Genomic DNA, 16995 nt, shown 5'->3' on the forward strand with positions numbered 1-16995 from the left:
CATGCCCATGCCCATGCCCATGCCCATGCCCATGCCCATGCCCATGCCCATGCCCATGCCCATGCCCATGCCCATGCCCATGCCCATGCCCATGCCCATGCCCATGCCCATGCCCATGCCCATGCCCATGCCCATGCCCATGCCCATGCCCATGCCCATGCCCATGCCCATGCCCATGCCCATGCCCATGCCCATGCCCATGCCCATGCCCATGCCCATGCCCATGCCCATGCCCATGCCCATGCCCATGCCCATGCCCATGCCCATGCCCATGCCCATGCCCATGCCCATGCCCATGCCCATGCCCATGCCCATGCCCATGCCCATGCCCATGCCCATGCCCATGCCCATGCCCATCCCGGCGGGAGCTCGCTGAGGATGGCGGCGGCGGCCGAGGCCTCGCGCGCAGACAGGTTGCTGCGGCTGCCCTTGGCGCTGGACAGCTGCGAGTGGGAGCCGCCCATGCCCATGCCCATGCCCATGCCCAGGCTCATGCCGCCCACACCGAGTCCACCCATGCCCCCGCCGCCGCCGCAGTGGTGGTCGTGGATGCAGCGCGAGGAGGAGCGGCGGAGCTTGTGGTAGTTCTCAAAGTCCTCGGTGAGGTCGACGAGGTCGGCGGACGCGGCGGCGCTGCGGAGCGTGCACAGCTCATAGTGTGGCGGCTCGAACACCTCCTGGAACATGGTGGGGTCGAAGTCCTCGCGCCGCAGGATGTACTTCTTGCGCGGCTGCTTGATCTGCACCACCACGGACACCACCAGCAGAATCAGCACCACGCAGCACGTCACACCGATGATCGTCCCGTTGGTGTTGTTCAGATTGTCCAGGATGTTTGCTTTCCTCTTCTCTGCACACACACCAACAAATACCTTACATTACAACAAATACATTGTCAACGTATATGCAGTGTTATGGTAAATGGTAAATTGACTGCATTTACAAAGTGCTTTTCAACTTATCGGGGCACTCAAACCCATTTACAGATTACAGATGTTGTGGTTGTATTATTACATTATACATGTTACGATAAAGACTGTAAAAGGTCTTTAACCAGGTTTGTAACACACCAACTCAAGAGCTTGCCTTTGTAGCTATGAAAAAGTCAGAGCTGCTAAATCATTTTGAAACACCAGATTACACATAAGAACACCTCCACACATCTACACATGAATTCAAACTATTAATGTTTCATACACGAAACCCAGTCATTTGATCTGATCTTACTACCTGTCAACTACCTGATTATACAGGTCAGGTTTTCATCCGCTATTAAGTTGAAAAAGAAAATATAACATACTGAATTTGCTTTGGAGATGGCAAACAATAAGGATGAATAACTGCCAAGCAAAGCTGCCTATTGGGGCCTATTTGACATATGGGTCTGGTGGTTTGAGTGAAATGAGTAATGCGATTGAACCTCTGCCGATAGTGTGCTGACTGCAACATCTACAGCTTGCTTCACTGTGTGGCAAATTAAGAGTAAGGGTAAAACACGCTGGGCAAAAAGATTCTTTGTTTTATCCCTTGCTTTGCAGCTGTTTGCCTTCACCTGCAGCGCATGGACCCAATGCAGCAAATCATCCGTCATTCAAACTGCTGCGAGGAGTCGCACCGGCCCCATCAGCGCTCATAAGTGCAGTCCCACACCGAGTTGGAGGCCGTTATGTCAACAAGGCAGCCATTACGGCTGCCTTAACAAGAGGAGGAGAAGCGCCAAGACACCCACCAACCTCCATTACAGTCTTCACAACTGCACAATTCATTAGGTCTGCTGACGGCAGGCAGAGAGAGTTTGCGTATTGTGTGTGGGGAAACTACGGGAATAATCATGGCTGTGTTTTGATACCTGAGTGGGAAACTATGGCAATATTCAGTGCTTTGTTTTGGTCCGTAACTGGGAAACTATGGGAATATTCAGTGCTTTGGGTCATGACCGTTCAGTGATTTGTTTACTGTCCTGGTCAGCACAGTCACAGAGGGTGAAAGAACATCTGAATGAGAATGAGAGGGAAGCACCTGTGAGGGGCATGCATCATTTTCCATCAACAAAATAGGTCAAAACAAACTGTACGTGAACAAAATAAGTCAAAACCAAGAGGTGAATGAAGTGAGTCAAAACAAATTAAGTCAGTAAAGAAGTCAACCTTTTCCCTCTGTCCAACTGTGGTCAGCTGAAACGCAGGTCAGTATGGACTGTGAGGTCACACTTGCTTACCTTTGCAGTGGTTCTCATCCCAGGGATAGACGCAGTTCTGAATGCCGTTGCACACCAGTGAGTTGTTGATGCACATGTTGCTGTGACAGAAGAATGTGTCTGCATCACATGGAGCTGAGGAGAAACAAGACACATAACACAGTTATATTCAGACCATGTTACAGACTTCTACCACATCATTCACACTCACTTACTAGGGGTGTAACGGTACAGAGAAGTCACAGTTCGGTTTGTACCACGGTTTGGACATCATGGTTTGTATACAAAGAAAAAGACACACAGGAGAAATGCATCACGCTAGCCTGGAGTGAGTGAGTCATGACCTTCCTGACCTTAACAAAAATTCAATGTGAATCAAAATGAACAGCCCACCTACATGACCTGGCCATTTAAAAAAAAAAAATCAGAAAATCAAACCAGACACCCCAGCACTCTCACTACAATCCCCTCCTTGAAAAAGGTTTGCTCCATCTATCCGAATGAGAATGAGCATTGCGTTTATCCATATTTACTGATATACAGTATATTCTCAGTATGCAGGCATGTATTGAACCTTGAGGTTCCTGCTGCAGTGATTTGGTAGCCTACTAATACACATTTGGTACAGCCCTGTCACTTACTATATAACTCATAGCAGTATGACAAGTTCAGGACACAGAAATAGCAGTGTGGAGGATCCCTACATCATATGTATCTCACGTCAGTCTCTACGGACAGTTTCACTGAGATCGTGCTCCGATTTAGAAGCACACTGGTCAGTGAAGCACATCTAGTGAAGATTTGCCGGGCACCACTATGGCGCATTAATTTTAATCCTTCTCTTCAAATATGCATGGGAAGAAAGTCCACCTCGAGGGGAGGAGCGCCGGCCTTGTGCAGAGATGAGACCCATCCAATCGTCCAGAGAGGGTTCGCAAAGAGTAGCCGTCTAACTGTAGCTGTCTGATGCAACGAAATGTGGTGATGGAGAACACTGCACTCTCTCTCACCGGTCAAAGCCGGTTCATACATAAGTAAAAAGGGACGCAAAATAAATATATTACTAAAAGTATTGAAACAGCTTTTTTGAGGGCAACTGAGGCTGTCATGGAGAACGCACATTGTGTCGTAGTAATTGAAATTGACACCATGGGCAGTTTTACACAGAGGCTAAAGGCACTTTGTTTAGTGCGCGAGGCCTAATTGGAGATGCTTGTTTGGCATGTTCCACGCGTGAGCGTGCCCGCCACTGCGTCCGGGGCTGGATCTACAGTGCCGTATGGCAGCGCGGCCCATAATCATAAAAGCCAGAGATGAAAGCCAGCGATGATCCGACAGGATGTGATCCAATTAAAAAACAGATAAAGAGAGAGAGAGAGAGGAGTGAGAGAGCGAGAGAACCGTGTTGTAATGTGTGGCACTCCAGCATGGTGGAACGATAATTAAATGGCAAGGTGACTTTCAGAAGCAGTGGCTCACTTCCCTTCCAATCAGCCCCTTTGCTGATAATGCACTCACGCATCAACAGCAGCTGTGGCAGGCCCTGCAGGCTGGCCACCTTACCCCACACTATGCCATGTCACACTCTGTCATGCTGTTGACACACAATAATTGATTATTTATTGGGGGAGAAGTATATCAAGTTTGCTGCCTGCTCTTGCAACAGCAGACCCCTGCAGCCTCCCAAGTTGGGTTGTTTCACAAACAAAAGGTCACTACGGATTCAGCCTCTACAGTGTATAGCTACTTTTACTTTTCTGAGCTGAATAATAAAATTAGGAGAAATCTTCCCTCAGTCCCCCCAGTGGCCTTGAGTCTCCCCTGCAGTACCACCACTCACCACAGGATGGCACTGCAGGACTCTGGCTGCTTGTCCACATCTGCTGCAGCAACTGGACTTCATTAAAATGGGAGTCCAGGGACTAATCTCCAGAGGAATTAACTTCCGGTGATCTTATAATAACGGTGGCCTTTTTCCCTCACGTGCCCACACTCCCCTCATCCCCTCACTGCATATATTAGAACGTAATTGAGCGGCTGGACCCAACATCCCATGTTGTTGCAGAACCCAGGAGCCTCTCCGGGGTTTAAGGATGGAACCGTACGTGGCTCTTCCTTTGGTTAAGTAATCCCCGCTCTTCACGTTCTCCACTGCCTCTTAATTAACGGCCAGGAGGTGAAGGTTACGATAAAAAAGCTCCTTTGTCTGCCTGATGAGGTTCCTGAGAGCCCATGTGTCCATCCAGTGATGAGATAAGAATAATGTGCTGCGCTAATGTGTGCTCCTTGGCTGATTTAAACTTCACCACTGTGACTGAATTTATCTTAGTGTGTGCTGGCATAACCAGACAAACTGACAGAGAGGGGGGGAAAGAGAGAGAGAGAGAGAGAGAGAAAAGAGGGAGAGAGAGATAGAAAGAGAGAGAAAGAGAGAGAGATAGAGAGAGAAAGAGAGAGAAAGAGAGAGAGATAGAGAGAGAAAGAGAGAGAAAGAGAGAGAAAAATATAGAGAAATACAGACAGGGATGAAGATGGAAATACAGCAGGTGAAATACAAACCAGAGAAATAAGCCCAAACAAAAACAGTAGGAGAGAGAAAATCAGAGGCAGATACATTATAACAGAAAGGGTTAGAGAGAGAGAGAGAGAGAGAGAGAGAGAGAGAGAGAGAGAGAGAGAGATCAGCTACCTGCGCTCAGAGGCAGCCGGCCGTTAGCATAACGGGGCTCGGCAGGTGGTGGTCTCTGCCCGCTCACTCCAGCTCCTCTCTGAGCAACTTACGCAGGGGTGTTTCCCGGGCAACCGCACATCCGCATGTTCATTCACTTGCTAGGCTGCACAAAGGACACTGGTTCCCACACAAATCCACCCAGCGCTTTTCATGCACACACACACACACACACACACACACACACACACACAGGCTGATGGCAATGCACAGCTGCGTGAGCCCACGGAGCACCCGATCCTCACAGAAGGCATTACAGGAACCCCATTCACCTCTACATTCACCCCCATGCCACCCCTCCTCTCCGCTCCACTCCCCTCCCCTATACCCCACATCCCTGCCCCACACCACACTACCCTACTAAGCCCCTCAACAGAAAGAGACACTGCCATTCCAGAAGACGCACAGCAGGAGAAAGGACTGCAGCTCTGAACCACTCAAATATGGAGACGTAATTTGTGAAGTCCGGGTGTGTGTCTGTGTCTGTGTTTGTATAAGTATAAGTATATTATATACTCTTTTGATTCCGTGAGGGAAATTTGGTCTCTGCATTTATCCCAATCCGTGAATTAGTGAAACACACAGCACACAGTGAGCAGTGTGTGTGTTTGTGTGTGTGTGTGTGTGTGTGTGTGTGTGTGTGTGTGTGTGTGTGTGTGTGTGTGTATGTGTGTGTGTCTGTGTTTGTATCAGATATAGGGTTATGAACAGAGACTGTGCTCAACGGCACCACCCTCTCTGTGAAGTCACATGTCTTGTGCGTGTGTTTGTGGGTGCAAGTTTTCTTCACGCTACCGCTAAGGATAACACTGTCGCAGCAACAATGACAGCTCTCTATGTGCCCAAATGGCCTCACAGATGATTCTGTCTTATCCTCTCCCATCACTGTGAGGCTCTCAGAACGGAGACAGGCCGCTGTGTCCTGAAGTGGGCCCTACGAGGACGTTGAAGGGACACCCAGCTCATGGGGCTGGTCCTGCGGTTATAGGTTATCCACTTGAAAACACATCCAAAAAATATATTCCCATCTATTGTTATTTATTAATGTATTAAATAAGATCATTGAAATTGTTTTAAATATTTGCATAAACTGAGTAGGTTGTAATAAGTGGGAAAGCAGTCGTGTAGTCTTTGTGATACGCAGGGCTACAGTGTGCACTATACCCACTTAAAAAGCATCACCATCTCAGTATACCCACTTAGAATAGGCAAGGATACGTATTAACATTTAGGTTGATCACAGTATACCTACTACAGCTTACTAGACTACACCACTGTGGGGAAGTGGGGGACTCAGCCTACAGGAGCTCCACAGCGCCCTAGTTTCCCCATAGATGCGTTCAATCATCCAGGAATGGAGAAATGGAGATCTATGTGAAAAATTGCCAGATTTCTCCTTTAATGTTAGCCTGGTGCTGTCTTTGATCTTTGGTTAACCGGTGAGACATCAACAGAGGCCTGAAAATATTTCTAGCCCAACATGCCCTAAATTAACCAACAATGCTATTGTCTGTGCTGGCACATGGCGTTGCTTTTCATTGCTTGTGTCTATGCTGAAGCTAATGGTGTTTCTGACCAATACTAGAGCCTCTCTCTCTCTCTCTCTGATGGTGTCTACTAGAGTCTCTGCTGGTGGGCAGTTACTCTCTCTCTCTCTCTTTCTGATGGTGTCGACCAATGCTAGAGTCTGTGCTGGTGGGCAGTTACTCTCTCGCTCTCTCTCTCTCTCTCTCTCTCTCTCTCTCTCTCTCTGATGGTATCTACCAATGCTAGAGTCTGTGCTGGTGGGCAGTTAGGAGAGGGAGGCTTCCGGCTGCGGTGGCTCTATTCGAGCGTTGTGTGTTTGATCCCGCCAGCAGCGCTCTCTAATGATGAACCCTGCAGGCTGTGGAGCAGCCACGCTGCACATTATGCATTATGTGCACACACACACACACACACACACACACACACACACACACACACACACACACACACACACACACACACACACATTCATTTTCTGAGACCTGTCTCTTGCTAATTCTCATCTCTGCCATCACTGCTCTCTCTCTCTCTCTCTCTCTCTCTCTCTCTCTCTCTCTCTCTCTTTCTCCTTTTTTTTCACAGGTTACAGTATGCATCTCTCCTTTTGTTTGTTTCTCTTTCATCAAATATCTCTGTGCCCATTGCTTTCTCTCTACCTCCACCTCTCCAGTCTTCCTGTCCTCCACCAATGCAGTGTGTTCTCTCCTAATCATTTCACTTCACAATGCCACCACTAGGCGTCCAGCACTGCTACTATTCCTGTCTGGCTCCATTACTATTCCTCTTCCTCTCCCTGGCTGTCTTTATTCCTCTCTCTTGCTAAGACACGTACACAACACACACACACACACACACACACACACACACACACACACACACACACACACACGTGAGACACACACACACACACACACACACACACACACACACACACACACACACACACACACAAACACACACACACACGTAAATACACACACACACACACACACACACACACACACACACACACAGTCGTCCATCACCATTGCTATAGTGCTGCAGCTGCTGTGACCCCCCCACACTCTCTCACTCCCTAATCTCTCTGGACAACCAAACCAGGCTGCTGTTCCTGTTTTGGTGTCCCTTCATCTGCATCCTCCTTCCTCTAGCTCTTCCCATGATGTCACACCATCCAGCAGGCTTATGCTGCTCCTTTCATTCCTCTTTTTCTCTCTCTTTTTCTCTATCTCTCACTCTGCCTCTCTCTCTCAGTCCCGCCATGGTGACCACAGCGGGGCTCATCATATGCTCTCTTTCTGTCTCTCCCTCCATCTCTCTCTCTCTCTCTCTCTCTTTTCTCCCTCCCGTTCTTTCACAGAAAGTAGCCACTCACACCAAGCAGCCCAGAGTTCTCCACCTCATCCCCTACTCTGTGGATGTTTTTCTCTTGCTGAGCTCACTCAACATAACTTGACGATGTACTGTGGCCCCCTGTAGTCTTATCCTCTTCTCTGTCTCCTGTCTCTTCTCTCCCCACTCCCCTGCACCACTACAATCATCCAGACGACACTTTCACATTCACGCTTTCTGTGATTCACGCAGCTGCGTGAAATGTATTACAACCTATAACGTACAACGTATTACAACTTATAATGTATTACAACTTATAACGTACAACTTACAACGTATTACTTGTGGTTGTTTGGGTCATTGCAGCTTCACTGGGGAAATATAAATAAAAGACGCATGATTCACGCATGAGGTCCCGTGAGAATCACGCGTAAAACCGGACAATTCCATGTGGTACCCACTGTAGTATTGTATTTAAGAAGTGCATAAATGGGATTCACGTGTAAAAGGTCTATCTCTCTATAACCCTTTCTGTCTCTCTCCCACTCTGTGTTCTAATGTATCTGACCCTCTAGTGTTTTTGTTTGTTCTTATTTTTCTGATTTCTATTTCACCTGCTGTATTTCCGTCTTCATCCCTGTCTGTCTGTCTGTCTCTCTCTCTCTCTCTCTCTCTCTCTCTCTCTCTCTCTCTCTCTCTCTCTTTCTCTCGCTCTTTCTTTCTAATCTCTCCTGATGACATTGTTATTGCTGAGGGCTCCCAATGCTCTTATCCATCTCTTCTCTTCCCCTCTCTCCTCCATCTCAATCACAGTCCATCTCAGACTAACCAGATCCGCCACCCACCCACCACCACCGCTGCACCTACTGCGGCGCTCGCACAGCAGGCAGTGGGTTAGCACAGCGCCAGGCACAGCCGGGCACCGGCGTGGATCAAAAGACCCTGGCTGGCTGGCATGCGGGTGTCGCCATTGCCGCTGCTGCTACCACCACCATGCGCCGCAGCTCGGCTCTCCCACAGAATGGCAGTCCCTGCGGGAGGCAGCTCATCCCTGAAATGAACATTCCCCCCACTCCCCAGACCCCCACTCTCCCATGCCCAGCTCGAGCACCTCCGCACTACACTCCACCCCCCCCCCCACCCCCCACTGAGCAGCCTCTAATGGGAGCCTTTATGGAAGCCGCTTTGCTTCTGGCAGAGCAGGACAGCGTCTGGGCCAGATCGGGGCCAGGTGCGCTCCAGCTGGGTTTGCTGCTTGCCGGGTTTTCGAACTCATTTGTTATTGTCAGAGCTTTTTTTTGCGGTACACTGCGGGGGCAGTCTCTTGTATTTCTTGAACTGCAGTGGCTACATAAAGCTTTCCCATTACAAAAGGGCCCACTGCTGCCTTGGACTGAACGGTCTCGTGTGTTTATAGAGACATGAAAGCCTGCACTTCAGTGCTTTTCACTTCCTGAAGATGTGCCTGCCCTTGTGAGTGTGTGTTGTGTGTTTGTGTGTGTATGTGTGTGTGTGTGAGAGAGAGAGAAAAAGAGAGAGAGAGAGAGAAAGGAGAGAGTGAAAGAAAGAAAGAGAGAGAGATGAGGTTGCTAACATTTTTGGCAGAGATGAGTTGGCTAACTAGAGCTGAGGTGTTCCTCGTTCCCCCCACTAGTAAACACGCTACTGAAGAATAGAGGGACGGGATTGGCTGTACATGAGTCGGTGAGCTGGAATCCCATTTGAACTGCCATAGAAAATGACTAGTCAGCAATTCATCCCAGGGCTTTTCAACGCCATCCAACATGCCTACATCAATACCTAACCACATTCTTCCAATGGTATAGAGGGGAAGGACACGTCGAATTCCCTGGTAGTCTATCCAACTGAGCAGCAGCTAATGAAGGAGCTTTGTAAAACTGAAAAGAAACAGAAAGATCTTAGGATCTAATCTCCCAGTGGGAGGCTGGGCACTCGCCCAGGCAACATCCCCAGTCTACCCGATCAGAGTCTCCAGCCAGCGGAAACCCATAAACCTCCATGTAGCAGAGACACTAGCCGTGTTTGCCTAATGGCATGCTGTAAAAGCTAACCTATGGCTCAGTTGTTTTATTCTCCAGGAGCCTGTGCTTGGTTTAGCAGGATGCCAGTGGAACGGCAGCAACAAGGGGAAGTGGCCTGAGGCAGAGGGCAGGCGAGGTTTTAACACTTAGATTTAGTCTCTTCACAGACGCTTTGTTTTTAACAAGGCAATATGTAGTCCAGTGCTGTGACATGCATGGACGCTCCATGAGATATGATGCTAGTCTCACACACACAGTATAGATGTTGTGCCGGCATACCAATAAGATCATACGATGTTAGTGGTTTTGAACCAGTCAGGTTCAGTTGTTTCAAAGGTCAAATGCAATCCATGAGATTTCTTCGTTTTTTCGGTGTGTGTCGCATCCTCTTCAACCTCCTAATCCATGTTCCAGCTCCTGGTTTTGGCCTTTGTGATGTTCCCGGCAGTTGACTGACAGCTTGCAGAACTATTCAACATTTGATGTGCACACTTGTCTGTCATCTGCTAATTCATACGCCTATCTAAAAGGAAACTTGGCAGGATTAGCTATATTTCCCCCTCTGCTTGTGCATTATGCTATTTCAAACTGGAAAAAGGTAACGATAAAGCACATGGATTTGTTTACCAGCTAGCGAAACGGTTAGCTTAAGTTCGGCAGAACAATGTGGATGTTCCAAGGTAAGAAACACGATTTAAAATGAGTTTCTTGTTTCTCACTTCTCTTTCCGGGACGGTAGTCTCAAGGTTACAAGGTTGGTTTTCCGCCTGGGGACGCTAGGGGCAGTGGGGAAAGTCACCATTTTCACCGGAACAGGTCGTTTAACCATCCAAATGATTTCTAAACAGGTTTATTATGTTGAAATAGTTACCAAGTTCCCCTTTAAGACATGCTTTGTTAGTTCTTTGCCATATTATCACAAGATTTCCCAGCGCTGTGTCAAGTTTTTCTATGGCATATTGCCTGTTGTTTTGGATTCTACTGGATGTTATTGATCTGCCCACTTATAGCTTATGACACTGGACTGACCTTCTGTTTTGATAGCTCAGGGTTTTTAGACTTTTATGTGAGCTTTGATTTTTGCCTCTGTTTTAGGGTCTCAGTGTTTTTTTTGTATTTTGTCACAAGACACAGGGTGTTTGCCCCTTGTCTTTATTAAAAGGCTAAAGAGATCATTCTGTTTTCCAGAGTCTGTTTTGGGGTCTTTAAACCTAGATTGCCTCCACCGGCCGTGACAATGTGAAACAAAGAAAGAGAAACTGCTTTAAAGATGTTAAAGTTTACACTGGAGCACTTTCAATTGCCCTACAAAAGTCTTTGTTTACATGCCAGTGGTTGTCCAACAAAATGTAGCTTTTAACTTAAAGCAATGAACAAAACAAGTAAACCCCATTTTCTGAGAACACTGAGAATGATGGGAAAATGCCATGACTGCAGTAAGTGGTATCAAGTTATCTGCAGGGTGCAAATTATAGAGGAAGAAGTAGAGGTGCCTGACCACTCTAATTAAGACTTGAACTCCCTTGATGTCAGTTCGAAGATAAAATTGTATGGGTTGACTCCAAAAATGAAAATTACAACAAGGGATCCTGTTCTAACAAAGGAAAAAACAGGACCATAAAATAACTCTGCCTTCTGCAGTGCACATGTACATGACTGGGTCTCCTAAAAGCACTGGTCTGTAATGACCATCACTACCGATTCACTTAGAACACTGTATCTTTTTAGATGTGAAGGTTGTGGTGCTACTATACTTTTGGGAAAGACTGCTCTGCGCTGTGCATTGATCTGAAAAAATCTCCCATAAATAAATGTTAATGTTAGTGTCTCTCTATCACCTGAAAGATTTGAGATTAAGAGTTTTAGAAGAAGTATACACTGATACGATGCTATTCTACTGATCCCAGCATCCACTGCAAGAAATTAGTAAAACAGATTAGGAATTAAAGGTTAGCCTTACGCTCTGAGAATGTGGTGAACAGGATGCGGAAGCGGCTCTTGCGGCTGCCCTCGTCGGCCCACATGCGGACCACACCCAGCGCTGTCAACAGCATGACGTCGTTGGCCACCGTACTGCAGAACTTGCTCTTCAAGTCCTCCACCGAGCTGCTGCCGTCGTACACCGCCACAAAGTTACGCTTGCACTCGTTGGAGTTCTGCATCTCGTAATCAAGAAAGCGCAAGTAGATCTGTTAGATAGATAGAGTGGAGGAGAGAAGGAAGGAGGGAAAGAGGGAGCGAGAGAAGGAAGGAGAAAAAGAGAGACAGGGAATAATAAAGGGAATAAGTTATGTTGTTACAGGTCATTCATGCTACAGGTCAACATCATGCTATAAATCAAATTTACATTTTTTACGGTTTTAAAGTTGTACAGAAATACTTCAAATCAATCATGATTAGTGCATACATCTCCTTCATATATGGTGCATTAGACTACTCTTCCACCTACAGCATCTGGAGGGAAGAACTCCGTTTGGGTGTTACAGATAAGTGGCTTAATATACATTTGCTTTTTATAGTCCCAATGGATCTATGCAAATCTGCAGTGGATGGCAGGTTTGGCAATCTACTGCCTGCACACTCAATATCCGATAAAGCAGGCAGCTCACACCAGGCCACACGATAGTTCGCTCATTTCTCCATTTACAGTAATGAGTATATTCTGGTAATGACCCTTTTCACTTGAACACGAGAGGACAGACTTTCTGACAGCTTGAATGTCACTACCTGCCATTACTGTGTTAGATCTCTGCCTGCGGTGCAGGGCTCTCTCTCTCTCAAACACTCTCTCACACACACATACAAACACTCTCACACACACTTGTGCACACACCAACTTACACATAAACAACTCCAGACCACACACACACAACCCCTGCCCCCCCACACACACACACACACACACACAGACAGACAGACCATCATCGTCATCATAATGAGCACTCAACACCCCATCATGACAAGCCGGTGGAGGACTTTAGCGCCCCTAAAGATGAATGGCATTGAAGTGAAATGAAGTGGGAGTTAAAGAGAAACGAATGAAGGGTCTCCACTCTCAACTTGGCAGGACATGGACAGATCGCTCAAGAGGAGAGGAGAGCGAGAGAAAGAAAGAGAGAGAGAGAAAGAGAGAGAGAGAGAGAGAAAGAGAGAGAGAGAGAGACACAGCGCCAGCCTGTTTATGTGTGGCTAATTCCCCACAAGTGCACTGAATTCTGAGCACATTTTACGACCGCACGCATCTCAACACTGCCCGATAGAGAGCGGAAGACAGCCAGAAGATAACCAGATCCGTGCCAGATCCATGCCAGATTCAGGCTTCCGAGAGTCAGCGCCTGTCCAGGGCCTTTGTGTGAGTGTCGCAGGTGAAGAGGTGGTGATGCCCTTTCTCACATCAACACACCCACACACACACCTCTTGACGTTATAAATGGTTCTAGAACAATCTGCACCTCTCAGGAAAACTTGGGAGTGATGCTTTTTCAGCAGGCCTGTCCTGAACAGCAGGGGCAACTCGCGAAAGCTGGCTGCAACACAAAAAAACGACTATGTGCGGAGCACCACGCTCCAGTCGGATATTTCCTGGAGAAATGAGATATGGAAATTCCCCCGCACAGCCCGTTTCACACATTTTGCGCTACTTCGCATGCCATGGCATTAGGGTAGATGTGAGCGCACACACACACACACACACACACACACACACACACACACACACACACTCACCTCACACAAAACACACACCACACACACACACACACACACACACACACACACACACACACACACACATACACTCACTCACACAAAACACACACACACACACACACACACCAAAATACAGGCAGACACACATTTGTTTTCATGCACAGGCTATTTACGGCCCTTGACAAATGATTCCGCTTCTGTTCTCCCCTGTCACAGATGCGAGCCGAAGTCCTCTAAAGCGCCCTCATGGAGTCTCACCGGAGTATTTGGTCAAATCGAAGTGATCATAAAGCCCAAATGAGGGTAATGGATCATGCAGATAGCATCTTGCTCACTGATCACTGACTCGTCTCTCCGAGCTCGCCAGGTTCACATTGATTCCTTTGTTCTCACTGGTGACACAGCATCAATCACTGAGCCAAAAAAGGAGAGGCTCAACTCAACCAACACACCCTTACCGGACATTTGTGAAAAAGCACTGAATGAGGCAACACCCAGACACTAGCCCCTATTCTGACCAGTACAACGATGCACCAATTACTGAGCTGTAGATAGACTAGAAATATATACAATAGAAAGACAGACAGACTGAAGACAATTTATCAATGACAATAAAATGTTAATGTAGTCTTACCAACTTTTTAAATAGTTAACTGTTAAATGTAACTATTTTATTGCTGTTATTTGTGTCGCTTTGGACAAAAGCTTCTGCCAAATCTAATAACCATAACCATCATATCCATTTAACACTAGGAGGCAAAATAGAAAGACAATCCCTCACACATACACTTGGTGATAAGATACCCTGGGCTGGTATCTCTCGATTTCATAAATATGGGCAGGACATCACTCGGAGCTTAAGCTAATTTGAGCTGCATGTAAAGCCTGCAATTATGGCACCCTTGCAACAGATGAGCAAGCTTCAGGGAAAAGAGCGAATGAGGATGCCTCGTTTAGCCTTCAATGACTGGCAAACACTCTCACATCAGGGAGAAAATAAATAACTAAATGCTCTCACACAGCGGAAAAAATAAAAGTTGAAAGTATCATTTGTGTGAGTGTGATTGCAAAAATGTTGCACCTGAAATGTCTGCATACACAAAGACAGCTCCAGGAAGCCTTAGTCTGGGGATCAAAGTCAGCGACCTGGCCCCCAAAATCAGTGTGGGGTGCTTGGGGAGCACTTCCGCTAATCTTCCTGCCTTTCCACCACCTCTTGGGGGATCATCCCCGAACATGCCACTGCACTGCTCTCTCCCCCGCCAATCTCTCTGCCGCTCAGCTTGATTGCTCAAGGGTCCTCTAATTAGTCGCCTTGGCCACCACATTTCAATTATTTATTTTCACCCAGAGCTTTCAATGGCTCATCCCAGACGGCCTGCATCACAGAGGCAACCTTTGGGGGGGGTGATGACGCCTTTGTTTTGTGTGTGTGTGTGTGTGTGTGTGTGTGTGTGTGTGTGTGTGTGTGTGTGTGTGTGCATATTTGTGCACATATGTGTGTAAAACTATGAGTTTGCCTGTACGTGGTTAAGAGCAAAAATTCTGAAAAATTCTGAAAATGTGTGAAAATGATTGAGTGTGTGTGTATACGTGAGTGTGGGTCTATGTAACACTAGCCCAATTTCCCTTTACATTACATGTATTCATTTACAAGTTGCAAGTTGATGGTTTTATCCAAAGCAACTTACAAAAAATAGGGTGCAATCAAGGTTCAGTGCAAATAGGAGACAATCATCATCAACTATAACAATCAACTATAAGTATACATTGTATAAGAGTAGAATACTCTTCAGTTCGACAGTTCAGAGTCGAGTTACGTCAGGAACATAGATTGACAGGAGAGGGATTGACAGGATAAAAGGAGGCCCGTTAGTCGAGGCTTGAGATAACCATGGCCTGTATCAGGAGTTGGGGTAGCATTGTGTGGCCTTTTTTGTATATGCTCTCATGTGAGAGGGTAACTGCATGAATGGCAGCAGCGGTAAGAGGGAGAGAGAGGGGGGAGAGAGAGAGATAGAGAGAGAGAGATAGACAGAGTGTGAGTGTGTGTGCACTAGTGTGTACCATTCTCATGGATGCATTTGACGTGCAGCTCACGTACTCTGCACTGACTAATTTGTAGCCCGTACCATCTGATGCTAGAGACAGCTGGAGCATATCAGGAAACACTCTCCTACTGTATACCTCTGCAAGAGGCCTCTATGGAGGGGACTGCATGAGGAATTGAGAGAGAGCATGGATGCATAGGGTAGGGTATCAAATCATACAGCGCTGGCTGTCTTGCATGTGTGTATTAGTGGACTAGGCTGAAGACTCCTGTGCCTAATAGTGTGAGAAAAACACAAGGGCCCTGGGAGGCAGAGGAGGACAGCCATTTGAACAATGCCAGTTTATCTCATATAAACAGGAAAACAGGCACACACACACACACACACACACACACACACACACACACACACACACACACACAAAGCCCTCCTCATCTGCACTTAAAATAAACAGCCCCCCAGCGATATCTGAGCTAGTCAGACATGACGCTGATTTAACTGAAATACTTCAGCCATGGAGGCCAACACAAACGAGAAAAACAAAAAAAACAATAAACAAACACCGCAGTCTCAGCGTAACAAGAAGTCTTGACTCATCCGAAAATATGCCTAAGCGCCCCGTGATGAGACATTAGCTCTGCTTCTTCCAATGTCTTATGATCTGTCTGGGATGCATTCACACAGTGACTGGCCAGCACCCTGTCAAGTAATCTCACAAGTGGGACAGCAGGATCAATAAAAGTCTATTGCGTATACCATAACGTTTGAGCATGGGTCACACCAACTTCCGCGGCCGCCACTGTGCTGCTGGGCTTTGATAATCAGGGAAACACCCCCTTGTCATATAACTAAACCCCGCTGTCTTTCAGCCTTGCTTAAACTGTCACCGGCCAGCTAATAAAAGCACATTCCCATTTTGCAAGGAGGAACCTCTGGCAGGGAGAGACAAGGACGAATCATTTTGATTTGTGCCCTGGGAAGGACATCGGATATCACCCAAATCAATGGCAGGGCTAATAAATCATATTATAACACAAGTATTATCAGCCAAGCGTTGCATAATAACACAGTAGTGGATGGGAGAGTGACAGTACACCGATTGATGGCACGGCAAAAAGGGCATGCGGAACGGGCACAGTGTTATATGTGTGTGAGTGGGCGAGTGTTTGCATGGCTCTGTAAAGCCAAAGGTCATGCTATTGCATTGCAAGGCAAACAGTGGGCTGACGGAAGGTTTTCATCAGCCGTAAAAAGTGTCCCCTGGCACCAGGCTCCTGATTAAAACCTTGTCTGACCCCAAATAAACCCTTCTGCCATCCTACTAACCTTTACAGAGGAGAATAAACCTCTCTGCTGCAGTGTGGCTGACTGAATCCTCCGAGGGCAGCTCCTTTGGAACAGATCTGGCAT

At 47.1% G+C, this 16995-nt stretch overlaps 1 protein-coding gene across 1 annotated transcript in view; it reads right to left on the reverse strand.

Moving 5' to 3' along the window:
* neto1l (neuropilin (NRP) and tolloid (TLL)-like 1, like) overlaps nucleotides 1-16995 on the reverse strand; it is a 93903-nt gene that overhangs the window by 5877 nt on the left and 71031 nt on the right. Inside the window, exons 7-9 of the mRNA XM_048266100.1 lie at nucleotides 11787-12015; nucleotides 2219-2332; nucleotides 360-850 (exon numbers count right to left, since the gene is read on the reverse strand). Coding sequence (XP_048122057.1) covers nucleotides 360-850; nucleotides 2219-2332; nucleotides 11787-12015 — 834 coding nt within the window. The remainder of the gene's footprint in view (nucleotides 1-359; nucleotides 851-2218; nucleotides 2333-11786; nucleotides 12016-16995) is intronic.

The sequence above is a fragment of the Alosa alosa genome, chromosome 16, assembly GCF_017589495.1.
Source record: "Alosa alosa isolate M-15738 ecotype Scorff River chromosome 16, AALO_Geno_1.1, whole genome shotgun sequence".
In the NCBI taxonomy this organism is placed as follows: domain Eukaryota; kingdom Metazoa; phylum Chordata; class Actinopteri; order Clupeiformes; family Clupeidae; genus Alosa; species Alosa alosa.